Source organism: Oryx dammah, unplaced genomic scaffold, assembly GCF_014754425.2.
Source record: "Oryx dammah isolate SB20612 unplaced genomic scaffold, SCBI_Odam_1.1 HiC_scaffold_7, whole genome shotgun sequence".
Classification (NCBI taxonomy): domain Eukaryota; kingdom Metazoa; phylum Chordata; class Mammalia; order Artiodactyla; family Bovidae; genus Oryx; species Oryx dammah.
Genome location: NW_024070191.1, coordinates 12,703,703 through 12,723,656, shown reverse-complemented (window position 1 = coordinate 12,723,656; position 19,954 = coordinate 12,703,703). Strand labels below are relative to the sequence as shown.

At 45.4% G+C, this 19,954-nt stretch overlaps 1 protein-coding gene across 1 annotated transcript in view; it reads right to left on the bottom strand.

The window, feature by feature from the left end:
- Window positions 1-19,954, bottom strand: part of TENM3 (teneurin transmembrane protein 3) — a 185,766-nt gene that overhangs the window by 4,487 nt on the left and 161,325 nt on the right. Inside the window, exons 23-26 of the mRNA XM_040242877.1 lie at window positions 19,552-19,787; window positions 9,965-10,261; window positions 5,374-6,985; window positions 1,706-1,836 (exon numbers count right to left, since the gene is read on the bottom strand). Coding sequence (XP_040098811.1) covers window positions 1,706-1,836; window positions 5,374-6,985; window positions 9,965-10,261; window positions 19,552-19,787 — 2,276 coding nt within the window. The remainder of the gene's footprint in view (window positions 1-1,705; window positions 1,837-5,373; window positions 6,986-9,964; window positions 10,262-19,551; window positions 19,788-19,954) is intronic.

Genomic DNA, 19,954 nt, shown 5'->3' with positions numbered 1-19,954 from the left:
CAGATGGTCCATCCCAGCAGCTTTCTCCATGGGAGGCTGGTGAGAAAGCGCCAAAATGCAGAGGAAGGTTGCAAAGCCGGGGGGGGGGGGGCTCCAGTTGGATCACCCAGTCCCACTTTAAGCTAAAGTCCCACTTTAAAGCACATGCTTTTAATTTACTTGCAGGCGTGTGCTTTAATTTAGGTAAACTCTGTACTGTCTCCCGGTGAACAGAGCTTTCAGCTGAATTTGACTGTATAACTGACGGACTGCAATGGGCCAGGATGAACGCACAGTAGGGGGACAGCTGTCAACGAGTGTTTATCGCTTTAGGAAAACATTTGTTTTTTGCAGACTGAGGGAGAGTGGGCCTTCTGCATTCACAAGGGTTTTAAATTGGGGGCATCTTAACTCAAGCATCTCTTAGACTACCAGATGTTCGTCTGGCCAGCATTTTCCCCAATTGGAAGCACGTGTTTTGTTTGCAGCGGTGAAAGACACATTTGTTTTCTGTTCTCCAGGCATCCTTGATGTCTTTGCTGGCGACTCCCTAAGCTGTCCTTATGGTGCACTTCTCATGACAGAGAACCTGAATTGTATGGAAAAGGCTGCCTAGGAAAAAAGTTGGCAAGTCCATTTGTACAGTATGACTTAAGTGTTTTCAGACATGTTGGAAAGTCATCTGCAATTATTAAGTGCTCAAAGGCATTAGCAAACTGAGGGATGTCTTCATGGCACTTGATCAGTGCAGGTATATTTGCAATTAGAAATGTTAAAATGGCTCCCAGGTCCCGGAACCTGAATGGGTTTTGCCTTTAAATGTGAAGGTGACATCTGAGAAAGGAATTGCTTTTAAGTATGAGATATGTACCAGAAAGCAGAGGTATTGGCTTTGTGTGTACAGGTATGTGTGTTTTAGCCAGGCTTGCCTTTTCGTTTTGAGTTCATTGAGATTATAGGAAATAGCTCAAGGGGGGAAATTAATCTTTCTAAGAAACACTGTTGCTCTCTTCTTATCATTATGGGGTAACCCAGTTTCTTGATCTTTAATTATTTTTGCTTTAAGCTAGAAATTCTGATATTTTGTTGTTGCATTCCTTTCTGATCTCTGAATGGTGGGAATTAAAAAGTTTTGTGAAATGGCAGCTTTGATTTCGCAATTTTCCATTCTTTCTCCTTTTATTTCTCAGAAAAGTTCCAGGCCTCCTGGTCTGTTAGTTTCAGGAAAATTCCATAAACACCTAGTGGTAGGTGGAGCTTTACCGGAGGCCATTTTATTTTTAATCTTTTTCCCTTGAAAACATGGCTAACATTTTAAAGAAGTGGAACTCTGTGGCATTGTTTGTGAGCTGCTAATTTGTAACATGAATTCCCTGTCCTCCTGTTTATTGCATCTTTGCCTTAAGGTCCCGAATCTTATAAATGTGCATTCCTGGGGTTCTCTGTAGAAGCCCTGCACTCAACAATGAGCTTTCATATTTTATTACTGTTTGATAATGTCACTCTGTTTTTATTAGCATCACTAAAAGCAGACTGAAGCCTGTTTCACAGGCCCCTGGTCTGCTGAACAGAAATGCAAGACAGAAGTGGTGCTTTCTTTCCTGAGTCAAAAAAAAAACCAAAAAAAAAACGGTCTTTGGTACCCAGGGAGTCTGATTAAACAGGGGACTACAAGGCACAAGCAAGCACTTTGTCACCCTTCACAGTTTCGCTTTTTGTCTCTTACCGGTATATCATCCCACTGCTGACTCTTCACGAGTTCGTAAGAAGGCTCCGTTAAATCAAATTTGGGGACAGGGAATCCAGGAATAGCATTGTGCAGATGGAAGCCAAAGGTCACCAGCCAGCTGTTAACATCTAGGAAAAGAAGGTCCAAAATGAAAGACTTCTGAGTTCACTTTGTGCTTTCCGACACTGAGAGCCTTACCTGAAAATCCCACCTTCACAAATGATAACCTGAGCAAGAGCTCCTGTTTGCCTCTGCCCTACAATTAAAAACACTATTTTCAGACATGGTAAAAATAACTTCAGTAGCAGAAAGAAGTGAGGCAAGGGCTACTGACAGTGTGGATAATAGAGACTCACTTAGACAGATGGGTACCCAGTCCCACCTGGGAAGCTGCAACCCGTGCTGGTAATAGTGTTTTAAAAAAGAAGTTGAATAACAATGCCTTAGCAGTGTGAAAGAGACATGGTTGTTGAACACAAATGACATCTGTAGTTAGTGAAGGCTGGTCTTAACTAGAAGTCCTGTGTTATTAGCATTCCAAAGTAGCTGCCCAAGGATATGCAAGTTTCCACCACCCATTTTCTATTAATAAAAACCCCTCATCGAGTGTATGAAAATCAACAGTCAACTCTTAATCAAAGATGAATGCCAAAAGCTGGCCGAGGGCACGGAAGTTCTGATTCCCATCAGTTCTGACTTCAAAGGCTCACTGCACACAGGTGGAGACAAACTTTTAAGGGAGAGAAGCTGGAAACCTTTAAGATGGTATTTTAAAATATTGCCATGTGACTCCAAAAGCCATTACACTGAGAATAAAGCTTTTATTCTATTCTGGAGGTTATACTGTTACAGAACTACTCAGCAGGCTTACAGCTTTATGAGTACAGTTGGGTGTAGATTATTTTATATATTAAGCACATTGCTGGAAAATTTGAAATTGCATTTCACCTAATATATTTTATGCTGTTCCATCTCTCTTTTGATGTTTTTCAAAAAATGCTGCTGTGGCATTTCCTGGCGTCCATGTTGCTAGGAGAGGATGAATTCAGGAGCGGTGGGTTGCCAGCCTCTCGGGCAGCCACTGTCAACACCTCTTAAATAAGCAGTGGGGGACTGCTTGTTGGAATGATGGAGGTCACTTGCTCCCTGATTCCTTCTCCAGGGCACCAACTCACACGTCTCTGTCAGGCTGGCAGGTCCCTTTCTGCAGGCATCATATAGGCTATAAACTTAGTGGTATGCTCCCTCTTTTTTTTTTTAAATTAAAAAATATTTATTTGGCCAATATTTATTTATTTGGTCTTAGTTGTGGCACTCAAGATCCTTCACTGTGGCCTGAACTGTCTAGTTATGCCAAGAGGACTTAGCTGTGCCATGGCATGCAGGATCCTGCTTCCCCGACCAGGAATCGAACCAGAGTCACCTGCACTGCGAGGCAAGTTCTAAACTGCTCAACCACTAGGGAAGTCCCATCCCTATTTTAAATGGAGGGCTGGTGGTGGTGGCGGTGGAGAGAGAAAAATCCCAAGTTCGTTGCATAGGAGAGAAGTGATATATGTGTGCGTGTGCACACATGAGCATAAGATTGGGGGGGGCATGGTTTATGTTTTAGAGAAAATTTTTGAATGGGGTTAGAGGTACTCCTACTATGAACGCTGTCTGTGAAGCAGTGAGAAATCAGAGGCTCTTAACATGTTGAAGGTTAGTGCCCAGATATTGGAACATGAATGCAGATGTGTACTGGGGAACCCTGAAGGAGAATACCCATTTGGGTGTTGCTGAGTCAGGATGCTGACAGCAGGGACTTGGAGCGGGTTCGTGGGGGAGAGAGCTAGGCGAAGCTGGAGACAGTCTGCGGAAGCGGGAAGCAGATGTGAAATGAACAGGGGCAGTATTTTGAGAGCTGTACTGAGAACTGAGAAGACAGAACATCCTGGCATGCTTCAAATATTGAACAAGGAGAGAGACAGCCAGATGGAGCAAAACACGAGGCAAAACAAAACAGAAAACCCCAAACCAAACCAAACATAGAAAAAGAAAATGGGGAATAACCTTCTTCTAGGAAGCATAAACAAGGGGGTTAATTATGGCAGTGTAACTCAGGAACAAAGTGGAAACAGAAGGGCTCAGCGTCCCTGGGGCCGAGGATGCGTGGAGATCTCTGCTCGCTGAAGGGAAGCCCTGTGGACTGTGGGTGGGAGCGTAAACTTGTGCAGCCACCAAGGAAAGCAGGATGGAGGCTCCTCACAAAGCTAAGAACCGAATTACCATGTGATCCAACAGTCTCTCTTCTGGCTAGTTATCCCCCAAATGCAAAAACACTAATTCGAAAAGATACACACACCTCTGTGTTCACTGCAGCATTCTTACAATAGTCAAGATAAGGAAACGCCCTAAGTGCTTATCCATAGATGATGGATAAGGAAGAATCGGTGTATGTCTATACATAGGTACACACACAATGGAATGTTAGTTGCAAAAAATAAAATCTTGCCATTTGTAACAACAGGGATGGATCTTGAGGGTATTATGCAAAGTGAAGTAAGTCAGATGGAGAAAGACCAATACTGTGTGATTTCACTCGTATAACTTTTTTTTTTTGCTGCACCACATGGTGTGTGGGATCTTAGTTTCCTGATCAGGGATTGAACCCCGGGCCCCCAGCAGCGAAGGTGTAGAGTCTTAACCATTGGACCCCCAGGGTATTTCCCTAATTCCTCTGAAACAAACGATCAAACCAAGCATGCAGTAGAGACTGGAGTAGTAGTGGCTACCCGGGGGGAGGACACAGTGGATTAAGGGCACCAGCTCTCCGGTGACAGATGTTGAATAAGTTTTGGATGGCACACTATAGTGTATACAGAAGTAGAAACAATGTTGTACACATGAAACATACAATGTCATAAAGCAGTGTCACCTCAATAAAGAGTAATGAAGGTTATTACAGAGAACTAGAGTTTTGCTTGGGCTTCCCTGGTGGCTCAGATGGTAAAGAATCTGCCTGCAATGCAGGAGACCTGGGTTTGATCCCTGAGTAGGGCAGATTCCCTGGAGAAGGGAATGGCTAGCCACTCCAGTATTCTTGCCTGGAGAATCCCATGGACAGAGGACCCTGGTGGGCTACAGTCCATGGTGGTCCAAAGAGTCGGACACCACTGAGTGACTAACACTTTCACTTTTTTTCCACTACTACTTAAAGCAGAATTGCATGTTATTGTATTTTATACCACAAAGTAGGATTGCTGTCCCCATTTTATTGTTGCAGAAACAGACTCATAAAGTCATGTGACTTGTTTAAAAGGCACATGACCTGTTGTTGGAGAGGCATTCAGATTGGAACTCCAGTTTGGGGGCTTCAAGGTCATGTCCACCCCCCCCCCCCCGCCATGTCCCTTCCCTTCAAACAGCATGCCTAGATTCCATGTCATTTCAGGAAAACTGTGGTCTTGTGTGCTGGCTGGCAGAATAGGAAGTAACAGACTATGTCCTAGTGTCCCTCTATTGGTTTCTCCTTTGGTTTCATTGAAAACATTAGACATTCAATTTTTTTTTTTTTAAAGACATTTGATTTTGCAGGAGGAAGGCATCAAGTTAAAGCCCCAGCAGTTATTTTATGGATTCAATGATTAACTCAGTACTTGGAAAGGAAAAACAATTCTGCTTACCTGTAATGTAGTCTTTCACATCATGGATTTTGCTTGCTGGGTTGTTATTCCTAAACATATACAGGTTAAAGGGAGCTGGGTCCTTCCCAATTCTTTTCCAGATTTCTATGTCAGGTGTTGTCCACCGTCCTGCCAAAATGTCATAATCCCTTTCTCCAAAATGGATTAATTTTGTGAGTGGGTCATACAAGCCACCGTGAAATCCAATTACCAGCTGGAAGTCAATATTGGAGTCAAAATAGATCTCACCATAGGCGGTGTACTGAATCTGTTTGAGCATAAGCCCGTTGCTACTGAAAACAGCCAGGGGTGTCCCTGTGTTGTCCGACGCGATGTAGAATTCATCCCCGCTGCTGATTTCCATGGCAAAGAGATGTCCTTGGAGATCATAATAGAGGGAGGTGATCTCTGAACTCGAGTGGTTGTAGACGTGAGTAATTCTGGTCGGGTAAGTGAGGTCCGCATAGAAAAACTGCAGGTGCTGTCCCAGACTGGTCTTGCTGGACACGCGCCTTCCCAGGCCATCGTAACGATAGATCACCGTCCAGCCGCTACCTTTACTGTAGACGCGGGTCAGAAGCCCCTTGGAGCTGTACTCGAAGATCTCGGTGCCTCTCTGGCGCAGGAAACCATCCTCATCCAACCGGTACTGAACGTCACCCAGCCGGGTGATCCTGTCTCGCAGGTCGTATCGGAGCGGGGTCAGCCGCGCGCTGCTACTCGGATTCAGTAAATGGAGATTCCCATTCAGGTCGTAGTTATAACGCCACATGATTTTTTCATTCAGGTAGACCGTCTGGAGCTGTCCGTCGACGTCATACTCATAAGCGTACTTGGTGGTGTTGGCGAAGGGCCCTATTTTAATCTCTCTCTTGGTTACCCGACCCATGTTGTCATACTGAATTGTAATCCAGTACATGAGGGACCTGAATATCTCATACTGAATCTCCTTGATGCGGCCGTGGGCATCAAAGTGCTTTGTGTAAGTCATGACAGCTGTGGAAATGATCTGGTTAATATCGTAATAGATGACGCCAAATTTTCCAAACTGCTCCACTTTGCCCGAAATGTCATCGAACTGATAGAGATCGATGGGCAGGGGAGTCTCATTGATGACACCCTGCATGCTGGTCACCCGAAAACTGTTGTCATAGCTGTAGTCGAATCTCGCGTTCACCATCCCATCTTCGCTGAAGCGGAAGATCTGCCTGTCAATCAGGGGGCCGATCTGCCTGTATCTAATGGTGCAAATGAAACCATCGCTCTGGAGGTTTACCGTTTTGAGGACTCCCGCCGTCTCATCGTAGGTGAAACTGACCCGCGTACTGTCGTATAAGATCTCCGAGAGCCTGGTCTGCCTTCGATACTTGAATAAGACCCTCCTGCTGGTCCCCAGGAAAGCCGTCTGCAGAAGCAGCCCCTCCTCATTGTAGTCGGTGATGACCGAGGCGTTGCTCTCCGGGGGGTTGTATATGTTGCGGTAGTAGCCGATGGAGCGGATGGTCTGCATGGTGTGGCGAGCCACGCTGGGCATGGTGATGGCAGAGAGCTGGTCCCACATATCGTATTCAAAGATGTACTGCCGCTGGCTATGGAGCAGAAGCACCATGGACTGCAAAGAGAGAGCATGCCATTAGCCGATATTTGCGAATGAGGGGGCGGGAAGTAAAAGTAGATGTAGTGACCACAAGGACGGAAAAATAGTCCGCCTGAGAAAATGATTTTTGTTTTAATTGAGTTCTCCTTGACCTTCCCTGTCCTTAATGATTTCCTGCCTAATTTGCCTGGATGCTTAATTGCCAGCGGTTTCGCACTGAGTGCCTCAACTCTCATAATGGGCTGTCAGGATCAGACTTTTTTTTTTTTGTATCGGGCATTCACAGCCAAGCAGCAGAATGTCAATGGATCTGGATAAGTCATAATACAAGCATGAGCAAAGCTGCTTCAAAGACAATATTTCATGGGGAAAACAGCATATGGGAAGTGCAGTCCTGTCCATAATTAGCAATTATTTAGTAAGGTGGCTTTTCCTCAAACATTTCATGGAAGAGCCATTCAAATCATGCTTGAATTTCCAGTGGACTTGGAGGAGGAGCAAAGCATTCCAAATATTTATTTTATAAAGAAGAGACATAAAATTAGCCCCTAAAGGGATTGTGTGTACATAAAGCATCATCAGCAACTCTGCTTGGTTCATGGCTTGGTGAACAAGAGCTGTCAATGCTCTCATTAGGAATAGGGATCCAGAGATGGTTTTCTGTTTGCAAATTCTTTACATGACATCTGAAATGACAATGAAATCTGCATTCTGAAATTTCCTTTTGTAAGAACCAAATCTGACTTGTCTCTTAGGTGCAGTAAGGATGGTTTCTGGGCTATACACTGCTTGGGTGCTAAGTTATGAGGTGAATAAATATATGACTCAATATAAGCTTGGCTTATTCTTCAAGTGATTTCAGAATGACAAAAGACAGTTTATTAGGCCAAGGGAGAGGTCAACCCAGAGGCTGGTTTGGTAGCTCTGCAGTGGTACGAGAGCGGGCGGTTCTTTCCTCTGGGAGGCTCCCTCTAAACCCTGTTAGACCAAATGGAGTGGTGGCCGAACTGGGTGGATGGTCAGATTAGGAGCTGATCCCCCTCTCGCTCCCCCTGACACCGGGATGTACTCTTTGCTTTTGACATAAAAGTGCATAACCCCTTGTCTAGGCTTATTGCTTCTCCTATCGTCTGCTGTTTTTCAAATGCAGTTTGTCTGACTCAGGCTTCTGCAAGATCTCCTCCATGGACACATCTGGGGGCAATTTTTGTGTGCAGGTTGTGTGACCAGTGTCTTGAGACTTGTTGCTAATGGTTTGAGTTCTTCCAAGGAAGGCCTGGACCATTGCTGAATTCACAGAACTCTGTTGGCAATCACTTAGAATCACGTATGGAGAAGGCAACAGCACCCCACTCCAGTACCCCACTCTTGCCTGGAAAATCTCATGGTCAGAGGAGCCTGGTGGGCTGCAGTCCATGGGGTCGCTAGGAGTCGGACACGACTGAGCAACTTCACTTTCACTTTTCACTTTCATGCACTGGAGAAGGAAATGGCAACCCACTCCAGTATTCTTGCCTGGAGAATCCCAGGGATGGGGGAGCCTGGTGGGCTGCCATCTATGGGGTCGCACAGAGTTGGACACGACTGAAGCGACTTAGCAGCAGTAGCAGAATCACGTAGGTAGTAAAATATTACTTGCTTTGCCATGAATACATGTTGGCTTAGGGTGCCTATCCTGGTGAGGAAATGGAAATAGTTTGGGTGGGTTTTAGGGATTTGGGAGAGATGCTGAGAACGTGCTCATTGGCTTTTCTGACCTCTGTTGATACGTGAAGGTGATCTCTGTTACAGCTGGGTCACTTTGATAGCGGCTCTTATCAATGGTATGCCCCTTGGCTCCCTTTAAAGATTTTTCAGTCACATTACGGTCACTACTCTCAATGTCGGGGGTCCGGGAATTTATTTTATTAATTTATTTTTGGCCAAGAGATCTTAGTTCCCTGATCAGGTCTTTTAGGAAGAGGAGTCTGTGTACAGTCCGTCTAGAATTATCTGAGCAGAACTACATGCACGAGGCTGGTCCAGAGCACCTCTGGGGGAGAGCAAGATGGGGTGCGTGAGGGGGACAGCGATGCAGGCATGAGTGTGTGGAGGACAGAGGGCACTCTGCACGGTCGAGGAAGGGCAGACTGAGCTCGCGAGTGGCACTTGTGCCTCGTGGCCCTGTGGCTGCTGGCGGAGAGGATCGCTGGGAGCAATGGGAGGCACTGAACTCAAAACCAGGGCGAACCTTCATCTCAAAGGGGAATGAAACCCCTCATGAAGATGCTCTCTGCAGGATTCTGTCTCTTTCAGAAAGGAATTACAAGGAGGTGGTCCTCCCCATTCCTCCTTTTGCTTTCATTCCCTTTTAACCCTGGTCACTACCTGAAACCTGGCGCCCTGCACACGTGTAATTGCATCTTTTTCGCTGGCATGTTACTGTCTTAAGCATGGGTTCCCTTTCAGTGCAGACGAAAGGGGAGAGGGCCCGGAGGCCCGGAAATGTGGCTTGCTTAAGCAACGGCTTCTTTTGGTTACTGATGCGTAAATAGGATCTATGGGCTTTTTACGGTTTCGTCGAAGCTCTGCCAGGAACGACACGTACCTGACAGCTTTAGCTGTGCGAACGTGTAAGGCGCTTTCTGAAACAAAACAGCTCGTGCTGAGATGACTTACAAATGACTTACAAACTCAAGGTCTAATGTGTGAATGTTGTCCACCGATGAGCTTGGCAGGTGGGCGGTGGTGGTGTTTGTTTACAGCGTAAGTCATGTAAAAGGGTCTCCGAGAGCCAAACTTTACTAAGGAGAAACACCGTGGCTGATGCTCAGATTCCTCCGTGCTCTATAGCTGTGACTTACATATGGATGCTCAGAATAGTAAATGGAACTCAGTCAAGTACCGGTGGCCCCGCCTCCTGCCCCACCCTTCCCCACTGTGTGCCCGGGCAATTTGCATGCTGGAAAAGACCAATCATTGCTTTCCTATGTTCCCTCTCTGGGTGCAGCGTACCTTTTCCAAGTATGTGTAACTCCAGGTTTTACCGTCAGCAAAAACCCGGGACACAATCCTTCCCTGTCCGTCATAATCGACTTTCTCGCTGGTGGTTCCTCGCTGGATGCTGGCAATTTGACCCGTGGATGAATAGGTGACATTGACGGCCATCAGCTTGCTGCTCGGCAGCCAGAGAGTCGGATGCCCTGACGTGTCGTAGGCGATCCTCAGGAGAAATTTACGGTGGTCATCATAGATCTTCTCTGTCTTTGTCGTTCGATCAAAGTCAACTGAAAGGAGGTTTCTGCCATTAACCTGGTACAACACAAACAAGATGACAAAATAAATCACGCTGTCCCAATACCAGCCCCTTATTACTCTTCAGGGTCCCCGCTATTGTTTAAACACCATTTATGATGATTGATTCTCTTTGTCAGTAAATTAATTTAGCAACTTCTTGGGTACAAGTGCAAGGCAGTAGATTAACTGCTCTTTTAAAAGGTTTCATTAAGCAGAGAGACAGCCTGGCGTTTGTTCAAAACCCTTTCAATTAAATTTTGTAAACTTAAGCAACTGATAAGAAAAATGCCGAGATGTATTTGCTTTCAAGTTTGCTCAGAAGATAGGAAGGTGGTAAGTCTGACATCGCTGCAGATTACTCAAAGCCCCGCCCTCCCAGAAGACACTGGGAAATAACTGCTCACTAGATTAATCATGGCTACATTAAATAAAACGGTGGTAAATGTGATTCTAGCCCTTTGAAGAACAGTTAAGTAGAAGCTGGAGTCCACATTACTGTAAATTATTAATCAGTTTAAATAGCAGGAGGTTACAAACACGATCCTCGCTTTGGGCTGAGTGCTGAAATGTCACAATTTTTTGGAATGCCTTTTTCTTTGATAGCATCTGGTTAACTGGCAAGGACTTCAGATCCTTCACCCCCACATCTACACAGTCTGACCACCGTGCTTACTTTACAAATCGAGCCCCATGTTGTCCTAGGAGCTCCGTGGGGCTCTGTGCCTTGCTCAGAATCCACAACTACATCTGGCTGTTACTGTCTGTGATCCAAGGTGCACACCAGCCGGCGTTCGTTGCTATGGCGGACACGTGGCCTTGGTTAAATTCTGCTTTATAGACGATCTACAGGGTTTGCAGAAGGCCAGGGCCAGTCCATTCTTTGATTTTCTACTGCCCCTTTGTGATAATGGTGGCTTCTCCATAACGAAATGCTCCTCAACTGCTCAGACGGTTACAAGTTAAACGGGAAAATCTTAACCTTAATTGACCATGTCCTAGCTAGAACCTTCAAAATGGACAACTCCAGTTGATCATTTATACACAAACACACACTCTGTAGAGGGAAATGACAACCCATACCAATATTATTACCTGGGAAATCCCATGGACAGAGGAGCCTGGTGGGCTACAGTCCATGGGGTCAAAAAGTTCACAACAGAGCAAATGAACAACACATACACACACACCAATACATGTAAATACATATTTATGTACCTATAAAATATACATGTATATTTATGTAAAATCTGGGGTAAACATTTGTGTCTTCTATCATGGCCATTAAACAAGACCCATGAAAAAATACTCCTTAAGCTTTTATTTGAACTCTTCCAATTAGCTCTTCAAGGGGAGTATTGTGACGTCCACAGAAAGATAAAGATACCAACTGAAAAGAAGTTTATGTCTAAAGGCAAAGTGATTTTGGGGGAAAAATGTCCAGAGAGATGATCCACAGCATATGAGAAAGCGGAGCCCGGATGAAGTTAGGAGAGCTTAATTTTTCAGTTCTGTCATTGTAGATCCCTAGGTCAGGAAGATCCCCTGGAGGAGGGCATGGCGACTCCAGTATTCTGGAGAATCCCTTGGACAGAGAAGCCTGGTGGGCTTCGGTCCCTAGGGTCACAGAGTCGCACATGACTGAAGCCACTTAGCACCCACGCATGATGTAGGAAAAACAAAACAACTCTGGACCACAGAGCAACTGGTTAGCGTTGGTATAGGTATGTGTGTGCGTTGGAGGAGGAACCCGAGAATCTGAAAGCCCCATTTCCGTACCCACAGGGTCTAGGAGCTGCACAACTCTGGGCTTGTGGCCCTCAGAGTCTGTTTCGTCTCTCTGTAAATAAAGAGGTCGGAATGGAGTGTCAACTACACATTAGTACTTGCCATGTGTATGTGTTAGTTGCTCGGTCATGTCCAACTCATTGCGACCCCATGGACTGTAGCCTGCCAGGCTCCTCTGTCCATGGAATTCTCCAGGCAAGAATACTGCAACAGCTTGCCATGCCCTTCTCCAGGGGATCTTCCCAGTCCAGGGATTGAACCTGGATCTCCCACACTGCAGGCATATCCTTTATGGTCTGAGTCCCTAGGGAAACCCTGGGCATTTGCCATCTACCTCTTACAAGGATTAAATCATGTGCTACTTCTGCTTCTGACCTTCAACATCTCCTGAAAGGAGTTCAGGGTGGAGAGCAGAAATGAGACACTGTGCCCTGGAAAAGCTGGCAGGACAGGTCTTTAGGAAGACACTCTCAGGGGCTGATTTCAGGAACCCAGTGCTTCTCATATCTAGAAAAGCACTAAATTCCTTCATGGTGACGTCTGCTCCTTGTGACTAACAGAAACCTTCTGGAAAAATATGTGCTTGACTGCATGTATTGTATTCCCCCTTCTCCAAAGTCACATATATACTGACCCTTCCCTTCTCTTTGGAACAGTTTCTCAGAGCTATCATTTTATATGATTCTGACCCGCCAGCTGAAGGCTTTCTGGGCTTCCGTTTTCCCAAGTGGAAGTGTCTGCAGATTAGTAGCTCAGCCTTCTGTGAATTCTGTGAGACTTTACAAGCTTCTCTTGGAAAAAGCCTGATGAAGGCACCGCTTACCAAATGCTTTGTGTACCCTGGAAGGAAGCTACTGGCTAATGTTACAAAGATACATTTTGAAGTCTACAAATTTACAGATTTGATTTGATATCAAATTAACTCAATACTGGACTGGCAGAATTCAGCTCTTCAGCTTTTATTTGCACACTTATGATGCCTGAGCTTCCCTCGTGGCTCAGATGGTAAAGAATGTGCCTGCAATGCGGGAGACTGGGGTTCGATCCCTGGCTGGGAAGATCCCCTGGAGGAGGGCATGGCAACCCACTGCAGTATTCTTGCCTGGGAAATCCCCATGGACAGAGGAGCCTGGCGGGCTGCAGTCCATGGGATCGTAAAGGGTCGGACACGACTGAGCACACAAGTGATGCCTGAAGAAGAGGCTTTACACAATTTAAACGGTTTCTGAGGGCTCTTGTGTTTCTCACATCATGACTTGAGAGGGAAACATAAGCCCCAGAGTGTTTAGGTCTGCCCTCCTTTGCCCTTCCTCGGGGTTATTTCAGGCTGCGAACAGCCAAGCAAGACCGCCCGTGTAGTGAGTGTCTGCAGACGGTGCGGCCCACAGCCTTGCCCTACCTTTTTGGTTACTTGCATTCACCTTAATTTGTATCTCGGATCTTTATCACCTTCCTGATTCCTCCTCGTCTCCACAGTGCTTCCTCTGGATCGAGCATAACAGAACACCTGCCCTGCAGATCTGGTAGGACTGTTGGACTAGCGACGGTAGAAGGGCCAAAACACAGGTCTGGGACCCCTTCTTTGCAGGCCTGCGCCCCGCTCCTGGGCTTCCGATTCGTCTCCTTGGTTTGGGACTATGACTACACCACACTGAAGCGTCTAGAGCGTCTAACACGGCTGTCCTGTGAGCTGCCACACCAAGCGCGTCACATACAGAAACACCTTGAAACAGCACGAGACCAAACGTCTGGGTCCAGAGCGTCTAACACGGCCATCCTGTGAGCTGCCACAGCAAGCGCACCGCATACAGACACACCTCGAAACAGCACGAGACCAAACGTCTGGGGAGCACTTCACATTTTCCTCTTATCCTGACCAATGCCTTTCTTGGGTCCTCCAACTGAAGAGATGAGGAAAGAATCAGAATGTGGCTGTTTTTCTCCACACTCCAACACAAGCCAAGGTTTTCACTGTTCTTACTATTTCCAGACACCAACCACTGTTATTCAATATGTAACGTTTCAGAAGATACTAACAACAAACAAAGGATTAGTCTCCAAAATATACAAACAGCTTATGGAGCTCAATATCAAAAAAGCAAACAACCCAATCAAAAAATGGGTGGAAGACCTAAATAGACATCTCTCCAAAGAAGACACACAGATGGTCAAGAGGCACATGAAAAGATGCTCAACATCATTAATTATTAGAGAAATACAGATCTCCACCCCCTCCCCCAAGGCCCTAACGTTCTCCTTTGGCAGTTGCACACAGTGTGACACAATCCCACTTAACTATACCTGTATGAACCATGGCAATTCTGCAAACTTGTTTTGACAGTCATAAAGGGCTAGCATTGTTCCATGCCCCAGAGGCCTTTAATAAATAACATTTAAAAACATCGTTACATCGTATACTTCACCTAAGATGAAAAACCTATGTAGCTGTTAAAATACCTTCAGCTACATGACAGTGAATGCAAATGCTGTGACTAGGTAAGAGGCCACCATGAATTCCTTTGTGATGTTCAGCGTTTCTTTGAGCTAAGCATAGAAAAATCTCCATTTTTCTATGGAAAAATGGTGGCAGTTAATCACAATGTCCCTTTGATATCGGGAGGGAGGGAGTTTGTTCCCTCTGGAAGGCTTGAAAAACTGAGGCTCAAACAAGTTAAACAGTGTCTGTCTGTCCGACAACACAGGGCATGATCAGATCATATGCAGATGTCTGCCACGTGGGTGACAGTATCTCGCCTCCCTGTGTCCTTGTTAGAACGTGGACTGTCTGCAGATGGTTTTGCGTGCCCTCCACAGGTCAGAAGTGCCAACTGCTCTGCATGGCCCCCTCCAGGCCCTGCCGCTCAGATTATACAGTGAGACACACAGATGTGACACACACGTGACAGGCATAGTAAGAGTTACATAACGGTCTTCGGAGCTATCACGTCTAGGTGTGCCTTGAAATACCACTTTGGCTTTCAAGTTTTGATAATTTCTTTTTCATCTCATTCACTAAATGTTTTCCTTTAAGGATAAGAATTCTGGGTAAGCTTAGATTACTTTTTTTTTTTTTTTTGACACGGACCATTTTTAAGGTCTGCTGAATTTGTTACAATATTGTTTCTGCTTTATGTTTTGGTTTTCTGGCCAGGAGGTATGTAGGATGTTACTTCCCCAACCAGGGATTGAACCAACAGCCCCTGCATTGAAAGGCGAAGTCTTAACCACTGGACCACCAGGGAAACCCCCTAGAAGGTGACTTTTCATTATTCAGATGCCATTATAATTTTGGGGAATTGATCAAAGGCTGACTCCAAGTTCAACCACTGACAAAAATCAGGACTATTAAAAACAAGCAACTGTTATGCAGGTCCTTAAAAAAAAAAAAAAACAAATATGTAGGTACAAACAAGTGAGCTAAGGAATTGTCAAATCTTTGTTCTGTTTTTCCACAATTTCCTCTGCTGGCTATTTCTATATATCCAACCCCTTTTTCTCTTAATACAGTTTCACAGAAAATGCTTTTCACGTTGCTCATTTCTTTTACAATTTTTTCCTTTTCTCCTCTTTGCCTTTTTTTTTTTTAAAGCCACTGCATCCAGTGTTCTATCTATTATATCCATGTAATCTGTTCGATCTAGAGATAGGTTTGCTTCCTGCAGTCAGACGTTGGCAAGGATGTGTTATTCCTACAGCTTCTCTCTCAGAAAGACCTAAAGGCAATAACATAATCCATATTTTAAGCCTGGCTCTTTCTCATTCTTTCATTTATTGAATAAATATTTGACTGCCCACCCATGGGTCAGGCCTATAACTTCAAAACAAAAAGCACTTTCTGCTAGAAGATAAGGAAAGGTAAGAGAGGCGATGCCCTCCTGAGCGGCCCAATCTCCAACCAGATTTTCAGAGCATCTCTTTCTCCCTGGAATTCCTCTCTTAGGAGCCACAGAGGGGTGGAATGACCAGGCATGGTTGGCACATCCAAGCTTATCTTGAAAATAAGAAACCTTCCCTTGTGATCTTGGCGCCATCACACGGATCAGCTGGAAGTCTCCTTTCAGTGCGACTGAACAGGGTGTTCTCAAATACTGGATTTTCTGAAACGGCCCGCCGAGGCACTGTTGGTCAGCTATTTAGAAACAAACTAACACCCATGCCTGTGTGCGCTGGCCTCTTCCTCCCTTAGAATCAGGCTGAGAACCAGAGACTTATCATCGGATTTTCCCTCTGCTCTTATTAATTTCTTTTTCTGTCTAGGAAAGCAGTGTAAAAGGGAAATAAAAGGATGCACTTAGGCCAGCTTGTCTCAAAGAACAGTAGGCCATGTGTTATGTGGTCACTTTCAGGGCAAAGCATTTCCCTGGTTTTCCCTCTTTTGCAGCTGTGTTTTCACCAGCGAGCTAACCAGCTCTTTCCTGTGCGTCTGTCGTGTGGGTCTAAATGCCCACTATTTGTGCCTGTGGTTCAGATTCTCTGGGTTAGGGTTACAGAATATGTAGTCATGCCTTCTGTTTTCAAAGGACTCTCACATTATCTCACTTGATTCTGTAGCAATTGTGTGAGACCGTGGCAGGGTAAGGCAGTCAGTTATATTTATCCATAAAACAGGTAATCTACATCATGTCTATGGCTTCCCAGGTGGAGCAGTGGTAAAGAATCCTCCTGCCAATACAGCACATGCAAGAGACACGGATTCCATCTCCAGGGTCAGGAAGATCCCTGGACGAGGAAATGGCAACCCACTCCAGTATTCTTGCCTGGGAAATCCCATGGACAGAAGAGCCTGGTGGGCTACAGTCCGTGGGGTCACAAAGAGTTGGACAGGACTGAATATATACACACCATGTCTATATCATCATGTTCGAATATCCGGATATTATAGTATTGCTCTCATGATACAGATACTATCATATAGATAAAATGATGTTAGGTCTGTTAGATGTTAGAATTTTCCTGTATAGTTTAGTAAGATGTGGAGCCTGATCTAGAACTCATACTTTTTGAGCACAAATGTGAGCAGGACCTTTATGTCTTTCGATAAACTAAGTCCTGTGTCTGAGTACAGGTGTGCCTCCGTGTGTGTGTGTGGACAGGCACACCACGCCTGCCTTAGGGATGGCAGAGTAAGACAAAGCCTGAGAACTAGCTTCCAGTGTGCAGTGGCCCAGGGAAGCAGGGGCTGGGGCTTGGTCAGCGGCAGGCAGACACGCCAGCAGCTTCAGCGGAAGAAAATGCTGGAGCTGAAGCTGGCTCCAGCCACGGACCAAGGCCCTCTGCAAGTGACCCTGAAACGAGCCTGGAGCTGGTTTTCTTGCCCATCACGTTGCTGCTGTTCAGTCACTAAGTCCTGTCCAAGTCTGCGACCCCAAGGACGGCAGTACACCGGGCTCCTCTCCTCCACTGTCTCCCGGGGCTTGCTCAAACTCATGTCCAGTCAGTCAGTGATGCCATCTAACCATCTCATCATCTGTCCCCCTTCTCCTTTTGCCTTCAATCACATTACCTCCCCGCGAATCTTGTTCTTCTTTCTGATGTTCTGTTTTTTTCTTTTTTTCTTTTTTTGCCTCTCTCTCAGGATAACCCCCCTCAAGCCTCCCCAGCTTCTGTGCACCAGAGCTCTGGGTCTAGGGCCCTGGAGCTGGGGCATCCTGGGGGATGGTAAGATGGGACCACAGCTTTGGTTCCAGAAGATTATGTATTTAAGAGTCCCAAACCCCTGCCTTGCAGTGGAAGTGGAACTGGAATATAACCTGTGAGCTGAATAGCCTGTATCTAAGCACTGATTCTTTTTTTTACTTCATTTCTATTTCTTGGAAATGGCCAATATGTATTAGCTGTTTCTTAACTGTGAAGTATTGGCCTGGTGAATAATGTTAGCCTGTTATACTAATAACTTAACCATTTTTTGGTGCCATTAATAGAACACGAATGGTACACTCCATGTTTTCTTCTTTCTCCTTGATTTTGAGTAACTTTTTTTTTAAAGGCAAGGGAAATAATTGAATGGTTATCTGCATTTATCTGATAAACGAAAATCTGTTCACTAACAGGAAAAATGAAGCAGGTTCAGTTTAGAGTGGCCTGAAGGGGGTTCCTAGTAACCTGTGTTTCAGTCCTTAATCTATATTGTCTTTACTGAACAACTGTCATAAATCACAGCTTGCTTCTATTTGTATCTGGCCCACAGCATGAAAAGGAGGAATAAAAACACCTAGCAAGGCAACACAGAGAACATTCTGCAATTTACCCTAGCAATCAGCAATGTCAGCACGTGTCTCATAGAAATAAGGTAATCCTGGGACTTCCCTGGTGGCTGTATGGTTAAGAATGCGCTTGCCAATGCAGGGGACATGGGTTCGATCCCTAATCCGGGAAGATCCTACATGTCACAGAGCAACTCAACCTGTGCACCCCAACTTCTGAGCCTGCGCTCATAAAGACTGCAAAGCACAAATACTGAGCCCATACACTGCCACTGCTAAAGCCTGAACGCCTGTGCTCTGCAGCAAGAAAAGCCTGCACCGCAGCAGTGACCCAGCACAGTCAAAAAAAAAAAAAAGGTAAGTCTGGGTTTTTCATTCATAGCGAGGAGGTAGGTTCTGACACTGGTTAACTCCCGTGTGCCCACATTACACTTTTTTGTGTGTGTGTGTGATGTGGATCATTTTTAAAGTCTGTTGAATTTTTGTTACAATGTTGCTTCTGTTTTTATGTTTTGGTTTTTTGGCTGCAGGCATGTGGGATAGAACCCACATCCCTGCATTGGAAGGCAAATTCCCAACCACTCTACCACTGGAGAAGTCTCAAGCCCACATTGTACTTTAAAAATATTGAGAATGCAAAGGCAGACTCCATCTTCCAAAGGCCAGCCCCTGTCTTTCAAGATACATATTTAGGGTTTGGAATACTTGCAATGTTTCAGTCAATGCTTACTCATCCCTATGTCATTACGAAGTCACCTCTCCTGAGTGGGTGAAGGAAAAGCATAAGATTATTAAGGTAATATTAGTAAAACAAGAATCAGTTTTCATCAAGGCTATCTGGGACTGTCCTACATGCAAAATCTTCCCTGGTAGCTCAGATGCTAAAGAATCTGCCTGCAGTGCAGGAGACCAGGGTTCAATCCCTGGGTTGGGAAGATCCCCTGGAGAAGGAAATGATGACCCACTCCAGTATTCTTGCTAGAGAATCTTGTGGACAGAGGAGCCTGGTGGGCTATAGTTCATCGGGTCACAAAGAGTTGGACACGACTGAGTGACTCACACATTTTACATGCAAAATCCTAATTTCCTAGGAAAGAACTAATTTTTAATCAAAGCTATATTGAGAGAACCCTTTTCTCAAATAGTTGGTTTTTACTATGAGCAATCTGATGGCTTGATGGCTGGCTGTGAGTCAGGCTGTAAGGTAAGGTGTTCCCCTGAGCATGAGCAGGTGAGTTCCAGGCCCGCTCTCATGGACAGGCCATTGAATGAGGCAGAGGACCAGCCAGCCATCACCACCCTCTGACACTGACTTACCCTGAGCTTTCGACCGAAGACATTGACTTTGCCTTGGGCCTGCTCCTTCCGGAATCTCCATTCCACCAAATTCTGACCATTTTCGCCAGGCAGAGTCATGTTTCTTTTGGCAACTGTTGGGTTAGCGGTGCCGGCCAGAACGTGGGGCTCAGTCTGGTAATGTGAGTCCAGACCACTGGCATAGATGATGCGAAGGGAGCCGTCATAACCAATCTGGTAGCTGTTCCTTAACTGATCTAGAAAAAAAATTGCAGAAAACATGAACTATAGGTGTGGACTGAACACTTGGTTGGTTGTGGGGTTATATGCATGTCTGAAACACTGACGGGACTCCATTTATAAGGAATAAAAAGTACTTAATGATATTCTTGTAGAAAATAACAAACAACTTTGATTTCTGGTA